This window comes from Natator depressus, chromosome 1, assembly GCF_965152275.1.
Source record: "Natator depressus isolate rNatDep1 chromosome 1, rNatDep2.hap1, whole genome shotgun sequence".
Classification (NCBI taxonomy): domain Eukaryota; kingdom Metazoa; phylum Chordata; order Testudines; family Cheloniidae; genus Natator; species Natator depressus.
In genome coordinates, this window is record NC_134234.1 from 229,317,959 (window position 1) to 229,345,148 (window position 27,190).

General features: G+C 43.3%; 3 protein-coding genes across 18 annotated transcripts in view; 2 read left to right on the top strand and 1 right to left on the bottom strand.

The window, feature by feature from the left end:
• The window catches only part of KRAS (KRAS proto-oncogene, GTPase), a 67,905-nt gene that overhangs the window by 34,303 nt on the left and 6,412 nt on the right, over positions 1-27,190 (top strand). For 3 of the 6 annotated variants that reach the window (XM_074937436.1, XM_074937449.1, XM_074937444.1), the window contains exon 5: positions 4,340-4,452. In XM_074937436.1, the coding sequence (XP_074793537.1) occupies positions 4,340-4,452 (113 nt within the window). Of the gene's footprint in view, positions 1-4,339; positions 8,077-27,190 lie in introns of those variants that run through there. The other 3 variants (XM_074937464.1, XM_074937456.1, XM_074937472.1) reach the window with 2 other exon arrangements.
• ETFRF1 (electron transfer flavoprotein regulatory factor 1) overlaps positions 1-27,190 on the bottom strand; it is a 45,674-nt gene that overhangs the window by 9,266 nt on the left and 9,218 nt on the right. For 3 of the 9 annotated variants that reach the window (XR_012636117.1, XR_012636111.1, XR_012636118.1), the window contains exons 1-3: positions 24,881-25,035; positions 4,037-4,133; positions 676-760 (exon numbers count right to left, since the gene is read on the bottom strand). Coding sequence is in view for 3 of the 9 variants with exons in the window: in XM_074937492.1 (XP_074793593.1) it covers positions 13,627-13,848; positions 13,948-13,992 (267 nt within the window). In the remaining 6 variants the exon portion in view is untranslated. Of the gene's footprint in view, positions 1-675; positions 761-4,036; positions 4,134-13,267; positions 13,849-13,947; positions 14,043-23,216; positions 23,355-24,880; positions 25,036-27,190 lie in introns of those variants that run through there. The other 6 variants (XR_012636114.1, XR_012636113.1, XR_012636115.1 and 3 more) reach the window with 5 other exon arrangements.
• The window catches only part of DNAI7 (dynein axonemal intermediate chain 7), a 47,760-nt gene continuing 45,747 nt past the window's right edge, over positions 25,178-27,190 (top strand). For 2 of the 3 annotated variants that reach the window (XM_074937405.1, XM_074937421.1), the window contains exon 1: positions 25,178-25,223. In XM_074937405.1, the coding sequence (XP_074793506.1) occupies positions 25,221-25,223 (3 nt within the window). In that variant the 5' untranslated portion in view covers positions 25,178-25,220. The remainder of the gene's footprint in view (positions 25,224-27,190) is intronic. The other variant, XM_074937413.1, reaches the window with a different exon arrangement.

Here is a 27,190-nt window from a genome sequence, read left to right on the forward strand (position 1 = left end):
GGCACAAATAACCCACCCTGCTAAGAGGCTGCCCTTTCTTAGAGTATGTCTACATGGCAAAATCAACATTCCCCCCCCCCCCCGGAAGAGAGTCTCAGAGCCTGGCTCTACAGACTCTTACTATGGCACTAAAATAGCTATGCTGACATTTGGGCTCAGGCTTTCAAGCCCAGGTAGGGGTGGTGGGTTTCAGTCTGCACAGCTATTTTTAGTGCTGTAGCCAAAACCCTGAGAGCCCAAATCTGTAGACCCAGGCTGAGACTTGCTGCTGTGTGGGTTATGTTTTGTTTTTTGCTGGACAGACATACCCATATTCTCCTCTCAGTAAGACTCCACTTATTCTGGGACAGCTTAACTGTACAGCAGACCGGCTAAGCAGATCCAAGGAGAATGATCCGCAAAGACTGAAGCCTTTCAGCAGATATCCAGAACCTTGGGAAAACTCACAATAGAACTGTTTGCAACTAAATGCAACGTCAAGTGCTTTCTTTCTTGTCAGCCAACCAAGCCCAGCAATGTTGGTCCAGAACACATTTGTTATTTCATGAAACTTGTCCTGGTTTATGTATTTTTCCCCTCTTGGTCATCATGGGACACTTTTAAAAAAAAAATTAGGATTTTAAAAAATCATGATTGTTTTGAATTAGATAGCTTGTGGAGGTTTGGTATGCCTACCTGCTGATGCTGTCCTGAAGGATAAAATTCCTTTGGTGTTATGCCATAAAGCAGGAGACGCCTACGTGCATCTGGCTGACTTTGTCTGTGACAAATGAACAAAACGTTTTAACTAATGTAAAACCTACAAAGGATACCTCACTTGAAAATGTTAGTCAGTAGCATTCTTTTACAGTTGATTGCCTATCTGAGCATAAAGTTAACTGTAAATTAGGCAGTGAGATGACACAGTGATGGTCTTATTAAAAATGCAAATATATAAGCTTTGTTTGAACTTAATCTTTTAAGGGGTTCATTAATTATTTTCAGGCTGTAAACAAAGTTGTTTTATGGCCTTCCCACCCAACTCCAAAGATGTGCAAATTTGCAAGCCAATAATGATGATTGCATGGTAATTGTAGTGTATACTTCCAACATGAAAGGGGGACACAATTAGACCCTTCTTTTTGTATTCTAAGTTGATTTAGGGCCTCTTTAAAAAAACAAACCAAAACCAAAGTTTAGTGGTAGAATCCAGTTGATAGGAAAAAGGAGCGTTTTGATATTGAGCTACTTAACAGTTAAACTACTTTGTCTTAAACAATGTCGAAATATTGTCATTTTCTTAGTATGAATGCAGGATAGAAGCTGATATATGATCCTACACTGGGCTCTCTGATTGTGAATTAAGTTGTCTCCCTTCTGGAGTATGGCCAGTAGGAAGCCTTCCAAACACTGACTGTTTTTAATTTTAAAATAGGACTTAAGCTGAATAGAGCACTAAATGAATTTTCTCACGGTTGAACTGAATAAGGTGACTGCTGCTTAGTTGTATATCTATCAAAAACACTTCAAGACTATCATCCTTCTTGTTTTAATCATACACTGTTGTATTTTGCACATATATTGTTTAGACCAGGGTCCTGGATGATGCTGTGTGGCAGAATTCTAACAGATTTGTACATAAATCCAGCAATCCTTCCCAGTGTTGAAATCTTTAGAGATGAATTTTTTGTAATACTTCTTTAAAAATCCAACGATTCATTAAAACAGTAAGCTAAATAAAGTAAAACTATATACTGAAGGTGACTGAAGAAAAGGCAGCAATATCTAATGCCACCTTTTAAGACACAGGTTAGAGTGAGAATTCTAAAACCCAGTACACAGAGAGATTTCAGTAGGAGGCCAGAGAGGCTGTGTGATTTGTGGAAATAGTTGCATGCTCCCATATGCAATATTCTGTTAGCCAGACTTATGGGGCTCCTCCTTAGCTGTTCTTATAACATCATCAAGTGTATCCGTGTTGCATATGTATAACCTGAAATTTCTCAGACATTAAAGGATAGATATGTGTGAATGCCTGATTTTAATTCATAAATTTTGCCAGCACATTTGAGGAGATCTGCTGAGAAAGTGGCTTAGTGTCACTTACTCTTTATTCGAGGAGTCTTGTGTAAAGCAGGACTTTGGATAACTTTCCCCTTCAACTCTAGGACAGTGTGCTGCAACCCAAATTTTGAAATAATGTTCCTTCTCTACAGGTAGCCAAAGTAAGTGTCTGGGGTTAAATGAAAGGTAAAATAAGGCTTCAAGTTAATTTTGAATTTATGGTTCTTTATTTTATTTTCACCTTTAAAAGATTCTTGAACTGAGTCTTGATACAGTGTCCCCAATTATCAGCCAGTAGGTGCTTTAAAGAGAATTTACAGCAGAACCAAAATCAGTTTAATGCAAATATTCTCTTAACTGTTTAAGATTTGATCTGCAAAACAAAGGATTCAATACTGTAAGCTGAAGTGCCATACTTAAGTCTCCCCCTAGTGTACAGGTTTTGTAATACACACTATGTAAAATTATCCTGTTTTGCAATATCTGCAGGAGGCACAGTAGAATGAATTTCAGCCTTAACTGTGAATCTCCTTACTTTCTTTGAGGTTAAGGTCCTTAATATTGTTTGAATATCACTTTTTTATGGGTTAATTTCTGTGCATTTATTTTAACAATAGCTTAAAAGAAAGGGGGTGGAATATTTTTGTGAAAGTTTCAGTGTTTTGTTACACTTTGCATTTAGCACTTTTCATCTGTGAGGATCTTAGACCCTCTACAAATGTTAATGACTTCCTCTGTGAGGAAGATGGTATTCCTTACATTTTACTGATGGGGAAACTGAGGCACCAACTGGTCATCTTGCTCCGGCTCAAGGGTGTAGTTTGTGGGAAAACGGCAAGTAGAGCTCTTGATGGCAATCCAGCACTCTAACCATGAGATTATCCTTTGGCCCTTTGCAGCGAACTGTAATACATTTTTTGCTCTGTTGGTTAATGGAGACTTAATACCGTAGTATGTACGTTTTAAAATTGCATATCCTGCTACAGCACCATTGTATCTTGTCTAGATACAGATTATTTCCCTAGATATAGGTTATTATGGATTCATATTGTGCCATTATTCTGACTGTCTTTCATACTTGTAAGTCAGATATTAACATTTGTCCGAGTGTTACAACAGAACAGTACTAATTCTCACTAATTAATTGTTTGATTTCTAATTTTTTAAAAAGTGAACAAACATTTAAAAAACTAGGGTACTGCACAACATAATATACTATTTTCACTTTATTTTGACCAGTACAGTTTATTTTGTATTTGGAATATTTCATAGTGTACTAGTAAATGTACTTAAGTAGGCTGAAACATCATTAGAGCACTCTGCTGTGAAAACCCTGAGAGGTAAGGAGAAATGGCCAATGTTTGTGTGAATTGGTGAAGTACAGACTGGCTAGGATTCTATTCTAGTTAACGATCCTCTCATAGAAGTATGCAGGTACTGAAGCTGTTACAATGTATTGTAAATGCACAATTGTTTGAAGGAACTATTTGCTTTTTGAGATAGATCTCTTTAAATGGCTTATCCTTCAAACTTTCCCTATAGTTATATCAACTCAAACATATACACTTCTATATTTGAATAAAACTGTAATTAAGCACGGGTACTATTTTTAAGGGGCCCAGTCTACTCCTATTGGTATCAATGGGAGGGCTTTTTAGCTGTTGCCTTCAGTGGGAGGAGGAACTTGCAGTGTGCATGTGTGTTACCCTTTATTTGCGGCTTGCAATTTAGGATGTAAGGGTCTACATCTGATGATAAAGAACTTCTTTCAGCTCCAGTGGTGGTAGTCTTTGTTTTAGCTGTACGGCTCGATTTCTGGACCCACTTCTGCAGATGTGTGGCTTATTACTCCTGGTATAGCAGTATTTTACACCCACATTGTACATGTGTAAATTCATAAAAAACAATGCAGTGGAGAATTGGGCTTCACTTTCTTGTGTAGCAAATGAAAATGTGTATATTACGAAAACAAACAAAAAAACCCCACACTAACCTGGTAACTTCCAAAAATGAAAAGGTTTCCAAAAACCAGTGAAGGTTGCTGAGTGACAACATATGTGCCTGTTGTTGTATTTATAGAACCCAAACACCTAAAAGTACAGAAATTAATAATTAAATAAATCTACAGTTTGATTATAAAAAATATGCATACTTCATCACAACACCCAATATACATATTCTTACTAAACTGCAACATTAATATGAACCTGCAATGTTCAGATGAAAACAAACACTACCCAAATGAGTACATAAATCATGTTAATTTGGTCTTATAGCCACATATGTTTCTTTTCAGGGTGTCGATGATGCCTTCTATACATTAGTTCGAGAAATCCGAAAACATAAAGAGAAGATGAGCAAAGATGGTAAAAAGAAGAAAAAGAAGACAAAGACAAAGTGTATAATTATGTAAATACAATTTATCCTTTATTCTTAAGGCATACTTAAGAGAGTGATTTTTTGTACATTACACTAAATTATTAGCATCTGATTTAGCATTACTGAATTTTCTTTCTGCTTCATGAACCTGAATGCTTGTTTTACATGACAGTGGAAGCTTTATTCCTCTTAAGTGCCAGTATTCCCTGAGTGTTGGTTCTTGAACTAGCAATGCCCATGGAAGAAAAACAAATAAACCCTGAGAATTTTCTTAGGATTTTTTGGTGCATGCAAAGCTGCTAACTTCCTATTTTTCTTACCAATTGTGAACTTTAGTTCTGTGTGCAAACAAAATAATGAAAATGCTCCACAGGCTCTTATATCGTTACTGTGGTTTTTTATCTGGTTGGATAAAAGGACTTGTTAGCGTAAGAAATTTTTATTTCCGACTTGTTTTCTTTTATTCTAGACTGACTGCAATATTGAGAGACCAGAAGCCTTTATAGTCTTCCTATAGATTCTGCTTCTAGGCATCTAGTCTTGTAGCATTTCAGATCAACTTCAATGAATGTAAAGATATAACTTTCACAAAGTTTTTCACTGCAATTTGTCATGGTCACTCCTTAAATACTATATTTTTTCTATTAAAAAAAAAGAAAAATTAAAAAAAGACAATAATGCACATCTGGCAATGGAAAAAGTAAAAGTTCTAATTAAATTGATTTGCTATTGTAATGCTTTTCTTAAGACTTTCACTAACTTTTTGTGTCAGGAGACCCAAGGTTAAATCCTGGCTCCACTGAAGTAACTGGCAAACTTCTTGGTTTGAACACTGGCCTGCTAAACCCAAGGTTGTGAGTTCAATCCTTGAGGGGACCATTTAGGGATCTGGGGAAAAAATTGAGGGTTGGTCCTGCTTTGAGCAGGGGGTTGGACTAGATGACCTCCCGAGGTCCCTTCCAACTCTGATATTCCGTGATCTGTGAAAGTAGTTTCAGTAGAGTCAGGATTTCACCCTCAGTGTGTCTACTAAGAAATACTGGAAAGCCTTAACAAATGAGTAATTCAGACACTTACAAAAGTTAATTCATACGTTGATTCAGAGTTTAGTCCTAAGAATGAGGTCAGGACCTCTAGCTTTATAGATGTCAGAACCATTTTTTCAAGAGTGGCATTAAATATTTCCAAATGCCCATTTTGTGTATAATAGGGAAGGCATTTTAAAGTCCAGTAACCTCTTTAGATTCAGTAATGGCACTTGAATTCAGCTGCTTCATACAGATTAGTTGGAAATCCACTATGCCATAAATATGGGGATGATGGAGAATTTTCACAAACATTCAGTAGGCATAGCTGATATTATGGTTTCCAGAACCAGTGTTGTTTTGTGTTCTGCTGTGATTTTTGTGAAATACTAATTTTGTTTCACAGATTAAATGGTTGTTTAGTGGCACAAAATGTCAAGATTGTTACACATCGAAACCAGGTTTTCAGTGTTGTTGTTCCCAGAGTAATTAAGTTTTCTTGTGATTTTTCTGATTGGAGTTAATCCATTATTTTGAAGTAGCTTTTATTTGCAGTATAGCAATAGTTTGGTTAGTCTGCACCAAAGTGAGAGCCAGTTATCTAGTGTTGCCAACTCTTGTGATTTTTATCGTGAATTTAGTAAATGTGATGTTTTTCTTAAGACCACCGCTCCTGGAGTTGAGTTGAGTTTTTACATGAGAATCTTAGTTTGCTTTTTTCATGTGTTTAGCCCTCATAGTTGCAGGGAAGAGCTTGAAAATGTGACTCAACTGTATGCTAAATGACTGAACAGCAGAAGGCAAATAATACACAACATGTATTGGTCTTTAAAACCTTGTGATTTGTTGGGGCCTGATTCATGAGTTTTCAATGGTCATGATAGGCAAAACTGTTATTCCCAAGTTACCCTGAAACTTTTAAACAGAGTTTTTCACAGAGTAGGATTTTCATGTAGCAGCGTACACATGTACAATATCAAAGGTACATCTACATGTGCAAGATGACCTCTTATTTCTACACAGGAAGCAGTAGTGGCCATATTTGAAGGAGAGCTGCAATGGTGGCTAGGGGTGTAATAAACATACTACCTGTATTTCTGCATGACCCTTAAATTTTGTGTGGCTGGGAAAGCATTTTTGATTTTTTTAAAAATTCTTTCCCGAGCTGCAGGGTATACTTCATACATATGGCCAAAAAGCAAAAAAAAAATACTGAAAGGTGGCGGTGGGAGAACATAATGTTACATCCTAATTTAGGACCAATAGGAAGTGGGAACAAATCCCTGTAGATGTTGTAAACAGCAAGTGTTTTATTTGCAACTTCTAAGTTTAAAACATCTTGAGGTTGAGATTTTGTTGGTTAATTGCATATTTTTAGATACTACTATCAACGTATTGGAAGAACGTAGCAGAAGTGGATAGTGTAACTTGAACAAACAGAAGAAATAAAATCTTAAGACTCATGGCTTTTTGTAACTGAGTCACACTGCACGCAAATTTAGGGCTCGTCTATACAGTTTTTATCCATTTAACTAAATTGGTAGAAAAACTGATTTTGCTAAAATTGGTGCAGCTTGCAAATGTGGATGCAATTATCAGTATAAAAGTATTTATACCAAGATAGCTTATTTTAATAAATTTAATCTTTAAACTACCAATTCATTTGAATAGATATTAAAACTGTTTAGACCAGTCTTTGTGATCTAACTTTCACAAAATACGCTCATCCTTGCCACTGTTGTGCAGTTTTGTCTTAATATTTGTAGAGACTTGGTGAGGCATGTTGAATTGCAGCTTGCACAAGTTGATCTAATAATTATTCTGTCTTTCCCTATTTGAAATGCTTTCCAAGAACATATCCAGATGCTATCTTTTTCTGATAGTAACTATTAAATGAACATGTGAATTCACTTACTACATTAATACATTAGATTTCCAATGCCTGATAGTAGCTTTATGTAACTTTTGGTAAACACCTTTTAAAAAAAAAAAAAAAAAAAAGGTCATCCATTAACTGAAAGCTGAAATTTTACTGTTTTGATTTTTTTTAACCTATACAGTGTCCTACAATCTTGGTTGGCTGAGATTATGTAAAAAAAAAAAATTCACCATATAAAATGCTCTTACTGTAATAGTATTTCTCTAATAGGTAAGTTGCTACATAAACTTCCATTCTTTTGTCAGTACTATCAAGCAATACAACTGTTTCCTTCTAAGGCCATCAAGCTGTGGCTCTTTTTGTAAAGTCTACATAAAGCTACATAGGCAGTAATCTTTCCTAACATTTCCTAATAATTCCACTGTCTTGTGTTTTCATGTTGAAAATACTTCTGCTTTTTCCTCTTGAGTGCCAACTTCTTACTAGAACAATTTCTTAATGTAATATGTTTACCTGGAATGTATTTTAACTATTTTTGTATAGTGTAAACTGAAACATGCACATTTTGTACATTTGTGCTTTTTTTGATGTGGAACATATGCAGTGTGATCCAGTTTTCCCATCATTTGGTTGTGTGACCTATGAATATTGGTCAAACCAGACTTTAAATTAAAAGAATGACCACTGTTTAAACTTTTTAATGTTTTATAGGAGTATGTGCTGTGAGGTGATCTGAAATTTGTCATTTTTTGTCAAATTGTACTGCTCCTATTTATTGTAATGTAATAAAAATAGTTATTGTGAACTTTTGTTGGTATTTAATTTATTGCTCCTTCCAGTAAACGTAATGCTAATCTCTATAGTTAATTAAGTACCCCATGAACTTCATTTATTTGGCAGCCCCTCTCAATTTCTCTTGCTGTTTTGATTGCCCATCAACTTTTGTGAAAACCTTCCACCCCCCCGTGACTCTTTCCTTTGTGAAAGCTAGTGGCACCTGAGAGACTAACCAACTAACACGGCTGCTACTCTGAAACCTGTCATTATGCAAGGCACTGCATTTAGCCGTATGGAGTGGAAATCTATCAACTATGCTCAAATAAATTGGTCAGTCTCTAAGGTGCCACTAGTACTCCTTTTCTTTTTGTGAATACAAACTAACACGGCTGCTACTCTGAAATTTGTGAAAGCTGTAATGAATAAATTTGGGCAAAACATTCTAGGACACTGGTCCAGGTCTTTGTTGCTCATGTATTACTATAAGACCCTATTTTCAGTTGCTTGTAACTTTGCCAAATAATTTGGGCTGAAATTTTCCATGCTGGGTGTCTGCTGCTGCTTATTATTTATTTAGTAACTCTAGCCAAAATGGTTCAGCTGTTCGAGAATGAAGCTAGGGAAAAGTACATTGTTTTGCCCAAGTTTAAACATTTCTGGCAACCTTTTCTCTGAACTGTATTAGTGACCCTGTGCTTTGGAGCAGGGACTAGAAATTTGGCAGAGGTGGTCTCTGCCAGAGGTGCTTGTTTTGCTACTATCCCAGTGAAAATCTGCCCAAATGTGGCCAGACTCTAAGCCTTTGGGGAAAAAAAATCACAATTCACACATGCACAGACTTGCTAGAGCTTTGTGGCTATATTCCCTGAAGATTCTGATCACACTTGGTGTGCTCCAACCAGTGGCTGGGCAGGACTTTCCCTGCAATTGGATTTCTGGGCTGTTGCTAGCTTGGCACCAGAAATGAGAGCATGAAGCCCCTTTTCTGTGCTCTCGATGTTGCCTGATTCAAATGCAGAGGGGCAGAGTAGTTTTGGATTGGGAGTGGGGGAGGGAAGATGGGACAGGGAATTGGAGGGGATGTGGAGGGGGAAAGACTGGGCCTGGTTGGACAAGGAGAATGATGCTGGGGAGTGAAATGAGGGGAAGGAGGCCTGGAAGCCAGCGGATGGAGGGTAGAGTTAGCTCAGATGAAGAGCTGAGGAGTGGAGGGAGAGACTGGAACTGAACGACTCTGTGGTTATGGCGGCGGTGGTGGGGCGTGTGATGAAGATCCAGGGTGTGTGAGGAGAATTGGGACTTACTGAACAAAGAAAGTAGCGAAAAGGAGCCCCGGGGGAGAGGGGCAGGACACTAAGATTGGACAAGGAGTTTGGGAACCAGTTGGGACTAGCTGTGCAAGGAAACTGGGACTGAGATAAGAAGCTTGAGGAGGGGAGACTGGGAGGAGGAGCCAGAGCTGGGTAAGAGACAGGGCTAAGGGCAGGTTGGAGGGGACTGAACAGGAGTCAAGCTTGGGGAGAATGTGCAGAAGTCTGTGCCCAGTCCCCTTCACAGCATGGAATGGAACTGAAGATTCCTGTCTCACCATTCATCTATTTTCAGCAGATATCTATGAAAGCCACTCAGTCTCTCACCCCTCTGGTCTCCAGAGAGGGTGATAAGGGATCTAAATGGATCTGACCCTGCTGATGATGCATGTGGGTGTCAGTGATGCCAAGTGGTATAATTTTTTTTTTCAGTTTTCTAAAAAAAAACAACCCCTAGAAAATTACACACAAACACCTTTATATTAAAAACATTATTAATGTAAAGTCAAACACTCAGAAATGAGGAAGTGATGGTAGAGTTCAGGTTGTATATGTATTATGATAGTCCTTAATTACATGATCACATACCACTATTTTTCCACCGGACTCGTACGCAGGATGTATCTGTTCTGGGGATGAATTAGGGTTGTGTAGTAAAAGACTATAGGACCTCTGATTCTTTTGTTACAGAAGTCAGAAGGTGTGTAGTGAATGAGACAGGGGATTATAAGAAAAGAAAGGATGGCCTCATAGATGAGACAGTTGAATGGTGCCCTTAATAACTGGATTCTATTTCTGTTTCTGCCACACTCACCATGTGATGCTAGTCAAGTGACTTAAAAACACATTTTTCACAGGTGGTCCCTAATACTGTGTTCCTCATTTCCTGGGTGCCTGACTTGAGACCCTGGGGTCTGATCTGTAGAAGTGCTAACTCCTGTCAGCTGTAACTAAGTCAATGGGAGCTGTGCTTCAAATACATAATGTGGTACTTAATGCTAAGTAGACCAATAATGAGTTTTAAATCCCATCCTACAAGTCTGAAAATGAGCACCTGAAATTAGTAGATACTAACAATAAGATACAGGGCCCTTTCTTCCTGTAAGAAGATCACATGCAATGATTTCTTCACTTTCATTTTTCCTTTGTGTATTTTAATCTTGTGACTTTGCTGCTTGCTTTTGAAGTTTCTGCAAAGACCTTTCTAAATGATGGGTTGAGAACTAGTAATGTTGAGGAACAGAGGAATCTGGAGTAGCTGACGTGGATATTGTTCCATGAGTGTGTCTGCTTATTGAGGTGCCCTTTTTTTAGAGGTGGAATGTTTCATGACATCACTTTCAAACATGCCCTTTCCATGTTAGCTCAACTGAATTGGCTTAACTCCCTTCCACCAAGTGTAACCTGCAAGAAAGTCTGGAATAATTCTGAGATGCAAATTGCCCCATTCAACTTGGTGAGGTATTAACTCAGATGCTCAGTGGTAATGAATTAAATATCAACGTTAATGTCATTCTTAATGTAAGAAAGAAGAGAACAGAATCACAGATCTGTGCAGCTTATTATGAGCAATGTCTCATTTTGCTGCCACAAGGGGTGGCCTGAGAGAGAGACTGCTCCTTATCCCCGCTAACTCAGGCTCTTCAGCCTTAACAGCTCTTATTCAAGTCCCCATGAGACCTTGTCTTCACTAGAGGGGAAAAAAATAGATGTTCATAACTCATGTTAGCTAACATGGTAAAATCTTAATGAAGACGAGGCAGGGACAAAATGGTATATTACACAATTTGTTTCAAGCCTAAGCCAATTATGTAAATATTGTGGCTACGCCAGCAAAGCCACTGAAGTAGTGCACTTAAATCTAATTTAAAAAACTAGTTTCACTTTAACTCCTCTTCCTGTGAAGTTAAATGGAACTGAAGCACATACCACTATTCTATGCAAAGTCAGTTAGGGCACAGGTTTGTATTAGCAATACTGGCACAGTTTCAGGAATAGTGGCCATGATTTAAGTGCTATACCAGGAGCACAGAACATGATTTCAGCATTGGAACAGCAAAACTTTACAAAAAATAGAATAGTATTTTTCCACAGTAGACTAGAACTAGAGGGGATCACATTCTGAGTGTGAATACTTAGCCAATGTTTCTCTAAATAATTAATCATCTTCCACACAGTGATATTTTTCTTAGAACTGAGAGAGGCTAAAGCCTCAGCCAACTTACCAAAAGGACTACTACACAGCCAATCTCCACTAAATTTTTTTTAAAACTAATTGGACTTTTGAAATGGTTTTCATTTGTGGTGAGTAGGAAACAATATGTATTATTTTAATCTCAAAGGACAGAAGAAAATGATATTTAGAAATTTGGGTCAATGTTAAACACTTAACTTTTTTCATGACATATTAGGGCTGACAAACAAATTAATCACGATTAATCACACTTAAAACAATAGAATACCATTTATTTAAATTTTTTGGATGTTTTCTACATTTTCAAATATTGATTTCAATTACAACACAATACAAACTGTACAGTGCTCACTTGTTTTTTTACAGTGCAAGTACTTTTAATTAAAAATAAATAGTATTTTTCAATTCACCTAATACAAGTACTGTAGTGCAAACTCTTTATCATGAAAGTTGAACTTACAAATGTAGATGTACAAAAATAAGGCATTCAAAAATAAAACAATGTAAAATTTTAGAGCCTGCAAGTCCACTCAGTCCTACTTCTTGTTCAGCCAGTCGCTCAGACAAACAAGTTTATATTTATGGGAGATGCTGCTGCCTGCTTCTTGTTTACAATGTCACCTGAAAGTGAGACCAGGCATTTTCATTGCACTATTGTAGCCAGTGTCGCAAAACATTTACATGCCAGATGCACTAAAGATTCATATGTCCCTTCATGCTTCAACCACCATTCCCGGGTGTGACTAGTTCGGTCACAGAGACTCCCTTGTGACTGTCACCTGATGTGCTGAGACTACCTCTGAGCTTGTTTTCCGTCAGCTTGGGACCCCAGAACCCTGTCTTGTTGAACCAGACATGCTGGCCAGCTGCAACACCGACCCAGGATCTGAACCACATCCCCAAAGCTGCAGGCTTTAACTGAAAACCACTCAGCGGGTACTCCTGTCTCCAATACCCAGATACCCAGCTCCCAATGGGATCCAAACCCCAAATAAATCCGTTTTACTCTGTTCATCACAAATTTAATTAACGCATTTTTTTTTAACGAGCATCAGCAGCATGGAAGCATGTCTTCTGGAATGGTGGCTAAAGCATGAAGGGGCATACAAATGTTTAGCATATTTGGCATATAAATACCTTGCAATGTCTGATACAAAAGTGCCATGCAAATACCTGTTCTAACTTTCTGGTGACACTATAAATAAGACGGCAGTATTATCTCCTGTATATGTAAACAAACTTGTTTGCTTAGTGATTGGCTGAATAAGAAGTAGGACTGAGTGGACTTGTAGACTCTGAAGTTTTACACGGTTGCGGTTTTGAGTGCAGTTATGTAACAAAAAAAATCTACGTTTGTAAGTTGCACTTTCACGACAGATTGCACTACAGTACTTGTATAAGGTGAATTGAAAAATACTAATCATTTTTACAGTGCAAATATTTGTAATAAAAATATACATTGATTTCAATTACAACACAGAATACAATATATATATATATGAAAATGTAGAAAAACATCCAAAATAATCAATTTCAATTGCTATTCTATTTATAACAGTGCGATTAAAAATGTGATTAATCGCGATTAATTTTTTTGAGTTAATCGCCTGAGTTAACTGCGATTAATCGACAGCTTTTTTCATAGCCCTTATCTGGTCTGCATTCAGTTTTAAATTCATCTGTTCAGTGAAGAAAATTAAGTGAGGAACCAAATTAGGTTAACTTTCTGTCAGAGCATTTTTGTGCATCAAGCTTCAGTTCAGGATAGATCAGAATGGTGGATAAAGCCTCTAAGCTATCAGTTTAAGATCATATCTGCATGCCACAGAACTTTATATTCAAATAATTAAAACAGCCACTTGAAATGTAGTAATGTAGCCACTGACATGGTGATCAAATCTGTCCTTTGGTTTGGAAATATTTAAGTCTCATTGCCTTTAACATAACCATTCTTTTTTATTCATTCATCCCAGCCACTAATCTGCATTGTTACAAGCACAGGGTCAATAATATTACACATCACTTATTCTTATTGTCATCCTCATAGTATCGCTGTTTCATAGCCCTGTATTTTCTGAGATAATACAAGGCCTCTAGCTCTTTTATAACAAATTCTCCACGACTAATTAGTTGCTTAATTTTTTCTGGATCTTTCACATCCTTATTTTTTAGGAAAGCTGCCTTCAAACGGCTTCTAAAGTAGTCTGCTCCTTTGGGATATTCCCTTCCAAGGTACAGCAGCTTTAAAAACAAAAACAAATATTTTAGAACTTGGCACTATGTGGCAAAAATGTTTTTATCTAGTTAAGCAAAAGTGCTAATGGCATTCAAGACACTTACATTTTTGTAAAGATTCAGCACTTCACCTCTTAAAGGATTGGCCATTTTTCATATTTCACTGAACATAGCCACTTAATTCTTGTGTGATTATTTACCTGAAGAATAATCAGTTTGATATTAGCCACACGCTGAACTAACAAGTGACTGCACTTTAACCATTTATGGTATGATATTACTTACACTAATGCCCAAAATACCTCTTGAATTGAGTTTTCCTTAACTTTTGCCTTCCTGAGTTAGCATAAGTGCACTTACAATTTAATGAAGACAGATCTTATTTTAAGCAAAGTTGCAATCAATTCTGAAAATAAATAATTCAATGTATAGTCCCTAGTTCTAGCTTGCTAGCTTCCAACATTAGCATTTTTTATAATTCCCTGTGTTAATATCTAGTTTATATTGCAAGTAAGTGGTGTATCCTCCACCTCAATTAGATTGTTGGTCTTTCAAGTACCGTGGCCCTGTCAATTCTGAGATGAAGCAAAAAGTGGCTTGTTTTGCGTCTAGAAGTATGATATTGTTACTATAAAAACCAAGAAATTGAGATTCAAAAGTGGAAACAACTGAGATAGAAGAACTTTTCTGCAGTGACTTCTAAGTTCTTTTATACTCTGCTTTTCCTTAGTTTCTAGTCACAGCTGATCTGGTATTTGTAATTAGAAAGTAGCTGAACATGAGGTCAGCAAGCTGTATGTTCTGAGTTTAACTCTTGTAGCAAGACTGCACTTGAATCCTGGAAAGATTTCTATGAAGAGAAGAGACCCAAGGAAAGGACAGTGTGACAGGGTCGGGCCAGATGGCTATAGGGGAGTAATAGAAGGCAGATATATTAGCCCCAGCCTAAGTAGGTACCTTACCCAGGTAAAAGGTAACAGGGAAGGTTCCAGAACAATCAGGAAACTTCTGGAGACGATTAAGATAGGCTGATTAGAACACCTGCAGCCAATCAAGAAGCTGCTAGAATCAATTAAGGCAGGCTAATCAGGGCACCTGGGTTTTAAAAAGGAGCTCACTTCAGTTTGTGGTGTGCATGTGAGGAGCTGGGAGCAAGAGGCACTAGGAGCTGAGAGTGAGAACGCGGACTGTTGGAGGACTGAGGTGTACAAGCATTTTCAGACACCAGGAGGAAGGTCCTATGGTGAGGATAAAGAAGGTGTTGGGAGGAGGCCATGGGGAAGTAGCCCAGGGAGTTGTAGCTGTCGCACAGCTGTTCCAGGAGGCGCTCCAGACAGCTGCAGTCCACAGGGCCCTGGGCTGGAACCCGGAGTAGAGGGCGGGCCCGGGTTCCCCCAAATCCTCCCAACTCCTGGTCAGACAGAGGAGGAGTCGACCTGGACTGTGAATTCAGAAAAACGGCCAAGCTGAGGGCTGCCGTGAAGCTCCAAGGCAAGCAAATCCACCAATAAGCGCAAGACCCACCAAGGTACAGCAGGAACTTTGTCACAACTGGTGTCAGAAGTGGCATCTGGTGTCCACAGCGCGGCGGAAGAAGGAGGGTGTTTGGAAGGGGGAAAAAAAAAAAAAAAAAAGGGAAGTGGATCTATTTTTTTTCACCACAATGGAGGAGGCAGTGCGGGCACTGAGAAGCCACGGCTGCCCAGCAGGAGGCTACTCGTGTCCAGGCAGCCGCCCAACAGGAGGCAGTGCGGCTGCAGCAAGAGACTAATCGCCTGCTGATGGATCAGGCTGCTCAAGACCGGGCTATGTTGCGGCAACTGGTAAACCAGGTAAAGGCCCTTACATAGCTGAACCACGGCCATGATGGGACACAGATCATGCGGGCCAGCAATTGGCTGCAGAAAATGACACGGGAAGATGATGTAGAGGCATACCTCCTGGCCTTTGAGAGGACAGCCCTGCGGGAGGCTTGGCCCCAAGAACAGTGGTCTGGCATCCTCCTCCATTCCTGTGTGGGGAGGCCCAGAAGGCCTACTATGATTTGCCTGAAGAGGCTGTGGCAGACTACCCCCAGCTGAAAGCAGAGATCCTGGCCAGATCTGGGGTAACGACCACAGTGCAGGCCCAGCGATACCATGAGTGGAGGTACCAGGAAAACAAAACCTCGCAGTCCCAATTATATGACCTCATCCATCTCGCACGAAAGTGGTTACGAACTGAATCCCAGAGTCCAGAGGAGATACTAGAGGTTCTGGTCATCGACCAGAACATGAGAGGACTACCGCCAGACCTTCGCGCCTGGGTAAGCCAGAACAAACCCTCCACCTACGACGAGGTTGTCATGCTGGTAGAAAGGCGAAGGACGGCGAGGGAGCTGACCCGACCAGTTAAGGAAAAAGCACCCCGGGTTAAACTAGCAGCACCAAGACCTACAGCTTGGGTGATTGGGCCACCAGGAGAACCCAGGTGGAAAAAGAGAGGGGCTGAAGGCCCACCAGAAGCCACAAAGAGTCGGAGCACTGAGGGGGAAGAGAATCGTGATCTTAGACTACTCAAACCAAGAGACCGGGGAATGCCTAGGGCTCCATACAGACGTTACACCTGCGGGGAGTGGGGACATATAGCTGCACAGTGTCCCAATGCCAAGGAGCTTATGCAGTGTAACCTAGGAAACTGGGCAGACCCATGCTCCCTAATCCACCTTGTGCGGGTCTCACTAACCCCACATATGTACACTAGACCAGTGAAGCTAAATGGGGTAGAAACCACAACACTGGTTGATTCGGGGAGTGCTATCACGCTTGTCTCGGGGAAGCTCGTGAAGCGTAGTCAGCTGCTGTGGGCTAAGCGTAAGGGGATAACATGTGTTCATGGGACAGTTGGTTATTACCCCACCATCCCAGTAAAAATCGGGATTCAGGAGAACACTACTGAGATAGCAGCAGGTGTAATCCCTAAACTCCCATACCCAGTGCACATAGGGAGGGGCTTCCCAGGGTTTGGAGACTTACTCCCAGTAGGGGAATTGGAGAAAGGGGGAAGCCCTGAAAGTAGTGAGGCATCCACAGTAGACTGTCAACCCCCAACCTTCTCTCCACTCAGATTTGTTCTCCACTCCTAGGCAGCGTAGAAAGACGAAAAGGGAAAGAAGGGCAGCTAAGGCCTTGGGAACCCGAATACTGGCCCAAAGCCAGAGGGTCGCTCTTGTAGGTAGGCGGACCCGAGCAGCTGAAAAGGAGGCCACCTAGAAGGGAGAAGCACCCGAGTCTGACCCACACCCTAACGCCTCTGAACCAGTAAAGGCAACAGAGATTGGCCCCCTACATCTCAGGCAGATTAGCCCCAGGAGAGGAAATTTTGGACAGGACCAGGCTGAAGACCCAAGGTACCACAACATTAGGAAGGAGGTGACCGAAATAGATGGGGTCCCCGTGGAAGGGAAAACCCAGGGACCAGGACCCTACTTCATAATGAAGAAGAATCTCCTATACCAGGTTGCACCAGTACAGGGGCAGACGGTACAGCAGATCCTAGTACCTAAAAAAACACCAGAATGCTGTATTAAGTCTGGCCCATAGTCATCTTTTTGGGGGGCATTTGGGGGTAAAGAAGACCCTGGCACAGGTCCTGCGACGATTCTTCTGGCCTGGAGTACATGAAGTGCGGAGGTACTGTGCGTCCTGCCCGGAGTGTCAGCTGCACCGTCCCTGTCCCCCCTTGAGGGCACCTTTAGTACCCCTTCCCATCATAGAGGTCCCCTTCGAGCGAATAGCCATGGATCTTGTGGGACCCCTGGAGAAGACAGCCCGGGGCCACCAATATATACTTGTCGTTCTGGATTAAGCTACTCGCTACCCAGAAGCTGTCCCCCTGCGGAACACGGCGTCTAAAACGATAGCTAAAGAGTTGGTAGGGATCTCTGCCCGAGTGGGGCTACCAAAGGAGATATTAACAGACCAAGGTACCCCATTTATGTTGAAGCTAATGAAGCACCTCTGTACGCTGCTCCATATACATACCCTGAGAACTTCAGTCTATCATCCGCAGACTGATGGGCTGGTAGAAATGTTTAACCGAACCCTCAAGACAATGATAAGGAAAGTGGTAAGTCGAGACGGGAAGGATTGGGACACCCTACTACTCTACCTTATGTTTGCAATCTGGGAGGTACCTCAAGCCTCAACTGGGTTTTCCCCCTTTGTCTTATTATACGGACACCACCCCCGTGGCATACTAGATATTGCAAAAGAAATCTGGGAAGAGGAACCCAATGAGGGGAGAAATATAATTGACCATGTGTTGCCGATGAGAGAACGGATAGCCCGGGTCACCCCTATTGTACGGGAACATTTGGAAAAGGCGCAGGAAGCCCAGCGAACCCATTACAATCACAAGGCAAAAGTCCAACAATTCCAACCAGGGGATCGGGTGATGGTGTTGGTACCCATGGCAGAAAGCAAGCTTTTGGCACAATGGCATGGGCCCTATGAGGTGGTTGAACCCGTGGGGGAAGTAACCTACAAGGTGCGGCAGCCAGGATGCCGGAAACAAGAATAAATTTATCACATTAACCTCTTAAAGCCTTGGCACCAAGGAGAGGCGTGCGTAGTGGCCCAAGAGACCCCGATCCAGGGAAATAATATGCAGGAGCAGATCAGGATATCCACTGATCTGACACCAAACCAGAAGAAGGAGGTAACTGAGATGATCAACCGATACTAGGACTTGTTTTCAACCAAACCAGGCCAGACCACCGAAGCATATCACCACATTATCACAGACCCTGGGGCAAAGGTAACTTTATGGCCCTATCGGGTCCCAGCAGCAAAAAGGGAGAAGATCAAGGCAGAGGTAAAAAGGATGTTGGAGCTGGGAGTCATCAAAGAGTCCCACAGTCAGTGGTCAAGCCTGATTGTGTTGGTGCCCAAACCCGATGGCACCACTAGGTTTTGTAATGACTTTCGCCGGGTGAATGAGATATCCAAATTCGATGCATGCCTCATACCCCGTATCGATGAGTTAGTTGACCGCCTGGGCAATGCCCGATTTTTGACCATCCTTGATTTAACAAAGGGATTCTGGCAGATTCCCCTTGCCAAAAATGCGAAAGAAAAGACGGCATTCTCTACACCAGAGGGTCTGTTTCAATATACTGTTCTTCCTTTTGGACTGCACGGGGCACCTGCCACCTTCCAGCGTCTTATGGACAAGCTCCTACGGCCCCATACCAGTTATGCAGCGGCATACTTGGATGATGTGATTATTCACACCCCCGACTGGGAAACCCACTTAGGAAAGGTGGAAGCGTTTCTGGACACGCTAAGACAGGCTGACCTCACAGCCAACCCAGCCAAGTGTGCTATAGGGCTAGCCAAGGCTAAATAGCTTGGCTACACTGTAGGAAGGGGCATGGTCAAGCCCCAAATAAACAAACTAGAGGCTATCCAAAATTGGCCCCGGCCGAATCAGAAAAAGCAAGTCTGGGCATTCCTGGGTGTGGTGGGTACTACCGATGATTTATTCCCCATTTTGCTACCAGAGCGAGTCCCCTGACAGACCTGATAAAAGCCTGGGGTCCAGACATGGTGAAATGGACAGATGCCACAGAGAAAGCATTCATGGATCTACAGACAGCCCTCTGCAGTAACCCCGTGCTTATAGCCCCAGACTTCAACAAAGAATTCATTTTACAAACAGATGCATCTGAAGTAGGATTGGGAGCTGTCCTATTGCAGATGGTCGGAGATGAAGAACACCCAAACCCAATCCAATACCTCAGCAGGAAACTCCTCTCGAGAGAGCAGAAGTATGCCGTGGTTGAAAGAGAGTGCCTAGCTGTGAAATGGGCCATGGAAACACTATGTTGTTACCTTCTGGGATGACGGTTTACCCTTGTGACCGACCATGCACCCCTCCAGTGGATGCAGCGAAATAAAGAGAAGAACGCAAGGCGTGACCAGATGGTTCCTGTCCCTACAACCTTTCCAATTCACCATACACCACCGGGCTGGAAGCCAAACTGGCAATGCAGATGGCTTGTCACGAGTACATTGCCTGATGTCCCAAGTTGCCCAACCCTGTAGTGTTGAGTGGGTGTGTGTGTGGGGGGGGGGGGTGAGAGGGATATATGTGACAGGGTCGGGCCAGATGGCTATAGGAGAGTAATAGAAGGCAGATATATTAGCCCCAGCCTAAGTAGGTACCTTACCCAGGTAAAAGGTAACAGGGAAGGTTCCAGAACAATCAGGAACCTTCTGGAGACAATTAAGACAGGCTGATTAGAACACCTGCAGCCAATCAAGAAACTGCTAGAATCAATTAAGGCAGGCTAATCAGGGCACCTGGGTTTTAAAAAGGAGCTCACTTCAGTTTGTGGTGTGCATGTGAGGAGCTGGGAGCAAGAGGCACTAGGAGCTGAGAGTGAGAACGCGGACTGTTGGAGGACTGAGGTGTACAAGCATTATCAGACACCAGGAGGAAGGTCCTATGGTGAGGATAAAGAAGGTGTTGGGAGGAGGCCATGGGGAAGTAGCCCAGGGAGTTGTAGCTGTCGCACAGCTGTTCCAGGAGGCGCTCCAGACAGCTGCAGTCCACAGGGCCCTGGGCTGGAACCCGGAGTAGAGGGCGGGCCCGGGTTCCCCCAAATCCTCCCAACTCCTGGTCAGACAGAGGAGGAGTCGACCTGGACTGTGAATTCAGAAAAACGGCCAAGCTGAGGGCTGCCGCGAAGCTCCAAGGCGAGCAAATCCGCCAATAAGTGCAAGACCCACCAAGGTAGAGCAGGAACTTTGTCACAACAGATTTCAAGCAGTCATTTAGCAGCACTGTCATTACTAAACTTTTTCAGCAACTACTGAGCTGTATGGGGGCAGAGCCAACACAGCCACCTTATGTGTATTCAAGAAATAAATGATTGCAGGATTCATTTTCCTATGCTTGACTTTATCCTCACACACAGACTCCATGTATTAGTTATAATATTTTATTATTAAGTGGAGGCTGGAGAATTTACCTTGTCAGGCTCAAAGTCTGTACAATTACTTTCAACCCAAAGATTTTGGAAAGTTCAGTAAAATGCCTGGGGCTCCTAGGTGCTACAATACTACTACTAATAATAAAGAAGAGAGTGATTTTCACAGATAAAGTTCAGAAGTTTCAAGTAATGCTTCTTTTAAAAAGTTAGTCCTCTGAGCATAAGTGCCTTTCACATGTTTAAGAACAAAAAATATTTCAAAAATATCATACTGCGTACAGTACATTTTCTCATTCTGTTTTTTGCACTATGCTCTGAGCTGTGGATGTTGAGTTACATGCTGAAGCCCAAGCCCCACATTTGGCTTGAAAGAATGTTCAGACTCAACATCCCTTCCCACCAAGCAGGGCTTGAGAGAACTGTAGTGCGCGGTTCAGACTTAATTCAGATCCCGTAACAATATTGCTAAAGCATTTAAAAAAAAAGTCAGATCATTTCAGAATATTTCTAATGTAATAAACAGGAAAAAAAATATGAGAATTGAATCAGTGTACATCCTAAAAGCACTAAGTTGCCTAAACTACTTTTTTTATATAAATCTTTAAATTCCAAATCCTAGCACTATAAAGTTATTTATTAAATCTTGCTTCTAAACCTCTGGCTGTAACCTGACTGACAAGGCCATCTCAACTAAAGAGAAGCATCAGTGTTGACTCATTCGGGTGTTATCAGTCTTAAAACATGTGACAGCAGAATGACATTGCTATAAAGCAAGTGTTTTCACTGCTTAGCACAGGGGTGGACAAGCTTTTTGGCCCGAGGGCCACATCTGGGTGGGGAAATTGTATGCAGGGCCATGAATGTAGGGCTGGGGGTTGAGGTGCGGGTTGTGCAGGAAGGGGCTCAGGAGAGGTGCGGCAGGGGGTTGGGGTGCAGGAGGGGGATCAGGGCAAGGGGTTGGGGTGTGGCAGGGAGCTCAACACAGGGAGGAGGGGTTCAGGGTGCAGGCTCTGGCCTGGCGCCATTTCCCTTGAACGGCTCTAGAGCGGCAGCAGCACACAGCAGTGCTAAGGCAGGCCCTCTGCCTGCCCTGGCCCTGTGCCGCTCCTGGAAGTGGCCAGTATGTCTGGCAGTGGCTCCTGGGGATGGGATGGAGCAGGCAGCTCCACCGTGCGCTGCTATCATCTGCGGGTACCACCCCCAAAGCTCTCATTGGCCGAGGTTCCGGCCAATGGGAGCTGCGGGGGAGGGGGGCAGTGCCTGCAGCTGAGGGCAGCACACAAAGCCCTCTGCGCCCCCCTCCCCGCCCCCCGGGGCTGCAGGGATGTGGGGCCGGCCACTTCCAGAAGCGGCGCACGGACAGGGCAGGCATGGAGCCTGCCTTAGCCCTGCTGTGCCATGGGGCTGGAAATCCCGTGGATTGGATTGAAAGCCTTGATGGGCTGGATCTGGCCAGCGGCCTGTAGGTTGCCCTCCCCTGACTTAGCATGAGACATCTAGGCTTTATTAAGCACATGCTATCCATACAACTGCTGGGTATCTGTGCCATTAGCATAGCACTCAGTTAGCAGGTGAAATGCCTTTAGTAGAGTAGAACCTCAGAGTTACAAACTGACCGGTTAACCACACACCTCATTTGGAACTGGAAGTACACAATGAGGCAGCAGCAGAGACCAAAGAACAAAAAAGCAAACAGAGTACTGTGATAAATGCAAACTACTAAAAAAAATAAAGGGAAAACAGCATATTTCTTCTGCATAGTAATGTTTCAAAGTTCTATTAACTCAATGTTCCATTGTAAACTTTTGAAAGAACTATAAAGTATTGTTCAGAATTACGAACATTTCAGAGTTACAAACAACCTCCACTCCCAAGGTGCTCGTAACCCTGAGGTTCTACTGTACCTTTAGTAACTTGGCACTATGTGAATGTAGACAGTGTTGTGACCATGAGTAGGCCTCACTGATGTTAAGGACTGAACTGATTAGATGGGACAATTAATATAGTAGGTCTTCCTTGAACTCCTGAACTTCTTTAAAAAGGGAGTGAGTAGAAGGAGGTACTGTTTTAACAGCATCACTGCTTTAGTGTGGAAAGTCAAGGTGGGAGGCCTTCCCCTAGATCAGGGGTTCTCAAACTGGGGGTTGCAAGGTTATTACATGGGGGGTCACAAGCTGTCAACCTCCACCCTAAACCCTGCTTTGCCTTATAAAATTTATAAGATGGGGGTCTCACTCAGAGGCTTGCTATGTGGAAGGGGTCACCGATACAAAAGTTTGAGAACCACTGCCCTAGATAAACTATTTCACATGACATAGAAAAAATCTTAACTAGCACTATTTGGTCTCTGTGATGGCAGTCTCTGCAGAGGGGCTAACTGAGAGGGAAAATGAATTACCCTCTTCTCATCTGAGCTAGTGCCTCCATGATGAAGTTGAAGCCCATTGGTGGGGTGTTTGCACTGCTGCTGCCTCTACCTTTTCTGTGGAGAGAGGACTTCAGTCTCCTCAGCTGTCAGACACCTTTCACAAGCAATCTAATCACCATAAAAAAAACCCAAATATTAACACTGGAGAGTGGGGAGGGGATAATATGTTGACAATTTTTATAATTAAATTATGATATAACAAGTGGGGCATGTATAAACCCACATTCTTCAAGGAAGCAGTTCCACCAATACAAGGGATGACAATACCCCAGTGAGCCCATTCTGAGAATCTCAGCTCTACCCTTTGTTTTTACTGAGGAGGTAGATAAGCAGAGTTTATGTGACTTACTCTGAGGGCCACTTTTGTATGAAAAGGGAGTCTCTGTCTAGTCCATTGCCCTGCTGGCTCATAAGAAAAGCATGGATAGGTAGAATTGATAAACACACATAGTAATTTTGAGCCTCTAGCAGATCACATTTTCCAGCTTTTCTTCACAAACAAGGGCTAGAAACTCCCTTCCCCCCAAACAAAGCTGAGATTCTTACATAAACACATGCTTTCAGGAGCTGGAGCTTTAAGAAATCCCTAAAAGTGTCTGAGACTGAAGATAAAAATCGCAGGAGTTGGCAACACCATGCATATCTGTCATGAGAACCTTGGGGTTGGCTATAAACTCTTGAATTGGATTATCAGCCTGGTGGCAGGAGCAGCACAGGGCTGCATGTGGGTTTGCACAGAACCCAGCACAATGGTGTTGGATATCCCCATTATCAGCAGCAATACAGTCATTTAAAGGTATGTCTACACTGCACATTAAGCCCAGGATCTCACTCGAGTTTGAGCCCACATCCCACTTCTTTCAATGCACACATCAGTCTGATTTGGGTCAGCAAATACTCAGGACCCAAACCTAAGATCCTATTCACAGGGGGAAAAGAAAAGGAGTACTTGTGGCACCTTAGAGACTAACCAATGTATTTGAGCATAAGCTTTCGTAAGCTACAGTTCAAATAAATTTGTTGGTCTCTAAGGTGCCACAAGTACTCCTTTTCTTTTTGCGGATACAGACTAACACGGCTGCTACTCTGAAACCTATTCACAGGGGGGTGGACTCAAAGCCCAAGTCCTACTAAGCCTCCAGTCCAAGCCCTGTAAGTTTGCAGTGTGGACGCAGGTCAAGCTGCAGATCCAAGTGGGAAGGTCTGTGCAGGGCAGTATGGACGGGTTAGCTAGGGTGGGGGGACCCAGGCTGAGCAACTGAAAAGCCAGGTCCCGCCCCAGCGCGGGCTCGGGAACAGCCCAGACCCCACAGAAAGAGCCAGGTTCTCAGTGCAGCCCAGACCTGCCCCGCGGGCTCACCAGCCCACCCACTCCCTTGCCTGGCCTAGGGGCCCCTGGCGATGATGGGGGGGGGGGTTACTCTCAGTGCAGCACCCACATGCCCCCTCCCAAGCGTGGGGCAAGCCGCTGCTCCCCCGGCTGCCCTCCCCGGGGGGTGCGGGGTTAAGGCACCTGGGCGCCGGGACTCAGCCATGGCGTCAGGGCAGCGCCCCGCCCCACCGCACGGGCTCCACCCGGGTCTCAGAGAGCGGGGGGGGGGCGGGGTATGGGGTGGAAAGGGGGGGATCTGTACCTCTCCACTGGCCCTGACGCAAAGCCAGCTGCGCACGCTTTACGGCACCTCCTGCCGGCCGTAAAGCGCCACCGACCCCCGCCCCGGCAGAGTGAGAAAGTCACGAGCGAGTCCCCTCCCCCGGGGCGGCCGCGTGAGTTAAGTGTGTGGACGTCTACTGCGGCTGCGCGAGGATGCAGGGGGGGGGGGGTGGGGTGGGGTGGGGTGGGGGGACGGAGAGGGTTGTCAGGAAGTCTGGAGCGGCAGCGCGAGAGCTCCGCGTGGGCGGGACTAGTCGTCTAGGTAACGAAGGGGCGGGAGGGTAAATAGTGCCTCACGCCGGGCTGGGGGACGCGTCGAGATGGTGAGAGCGGGGCCGCCCCAGGAAGGGCCCGGCCATGGGGTTGTTGGGGGCGGGGGGTAAGTCGCTCCCCTCCCCCAGCCCGGGTAGGCAGCCTCCCCACCCGGCTCCCCGTTCCCGTCCGCTCCGAGTCCCGGGGTGCGCGGGGGGCTGGGGCTCGGCCTGTCCCCTCGAGCGCTGCTGAGCGGCCTGGCGCCGCCGTAGGGTCCCTGGGCGGACGGGGTTCAGCCCCCCGCCAGCCTCTGAGCCTTTAGCATCGCGGCTTCCGCCTCTCACCCAGCCCGGCGGGGACCCCGGCGCCTGCCCCTGCCCCTTGCACACCGGAGATGAACGGTGTCAGGGGAGGCGAGCTGGTTGCTTTCGTCTCTTGCAGGGGCCCTGGGACAGTCTGCAGAGTGGGGCTGCTGAGAGTCATTGAACCAAGCTGTAATTTCTGTATGTAAGGGAAGCCGCTTCAAGCCACCCAAAGCACCCCTAGCTCCAGCACCTACTATCCCTTTCCTTTACGTTGAGGGTAAGGGTTACTGGGCCAGTCGTAGGGTTAAACAGAATCAGTCTGGTAAACAGGAGGGAGGTGAGTGCCCCTAATCACGGAACAGGTAGAAGGCACTAGGCAGAGAGGGCATTCAAACGTCTCCCACAAGAGGAGATTTCAGCCTTCTGCAGCTCCGTCAGTTCTGCTGGGACTACCAGCAAAAGTGCCCATCTAGTACTGATTATGGTGGTGGTTTTTTGCAATGTGGACCTTTTATCCTCTGAGTCTAGGAACTGGACTGAGACCATCAAAGCATTTCACACAGGCCAGTAAACTGGAAATCCTATTCAGTCACTGCCAATCTGGGCTTGACTTCAAAAGGTAATCTGGAGGAGACAGGCACTTTGAGCCAGATCCTCAAAAGTATTGAGGCTCCCCAAATCAGTAGAGGATCTGAGCCTTTATTCCACCCTGATTAATCCAGTTTTTTATGTTGTAGGAAATCCCTGGGATATTTTAGCATGAAACTCAGTTTGCATTCCTGTAAACTTCACCTTCACACCTTACCAAAACCGTTCCACCACAATAGACAGTTTCTTCTACTCCCCTAGAGGAGCCCTTTATTCCTTCCCCAGGTATCCATTTCGGACCATGTTTACCTCCTTGTTCTCTGGCTTTTCCACTCAACTGGCCGCTTCTACATTCCACCTCTATTTTCTGTGTAAATTTTCAAAATAATGCATTAAAAATTTAGCCAATCAATGTCCATACACGTTAATATTAACTAGCTATGTCCTACACATTGCACTGAAAATGTAACCATTTGGTACATGATGCAGTGTCATGTAGGGATTGAGTGTTGAGATACTTTAGTTTCTATTCTTTGCTCTGACTTCTTCTTAGCGTATGTGCAATGTGTTTCAGGTGGCATGTGACCAGGATTCATCACCGAATTTGATCTGGTTGGATCATTAGTTTTCCAGGGCTGGGCTGAGTACTGATGGGGAGTGCCACGTGAACGCTGATCCATGTAACTCCTTGTGTTACTTTTGGAAAAGTCCCTAAGTGTCTTTATACTTCAGGTTTCAGAGTAGCAGCCATGTTAGCCTGTATCCTCAAAAAGGGCATGAATACTTGTGACACCTTAGAGACTAACAAATTTATTTGAGCATAAGCTTTCATGGGCTACAACCCACTTCATCAGATGCATAGAATGGAACATAAAGTAAGAAGATATATATACATACAGAGAACATGAAAAGGTGGAAGTTGCCATACCAACTCTGAGGCTAATTAATTAAGATGAGCTATTATCAGCAGGAGAAAAAAAAACTTTGCAGTGATAATCAAGATGGCCCATTTGAGACAGTTGACAAGAAGGTGTGAGGATACTGAACATGGGGAAATAGATTCAATTTGTGTAATGACCCAGCCACTCCCAGTCTCTATTCAAGCCCAAGTTAATGGTATCTAGTTTGCAATTAATTCTAGTTCA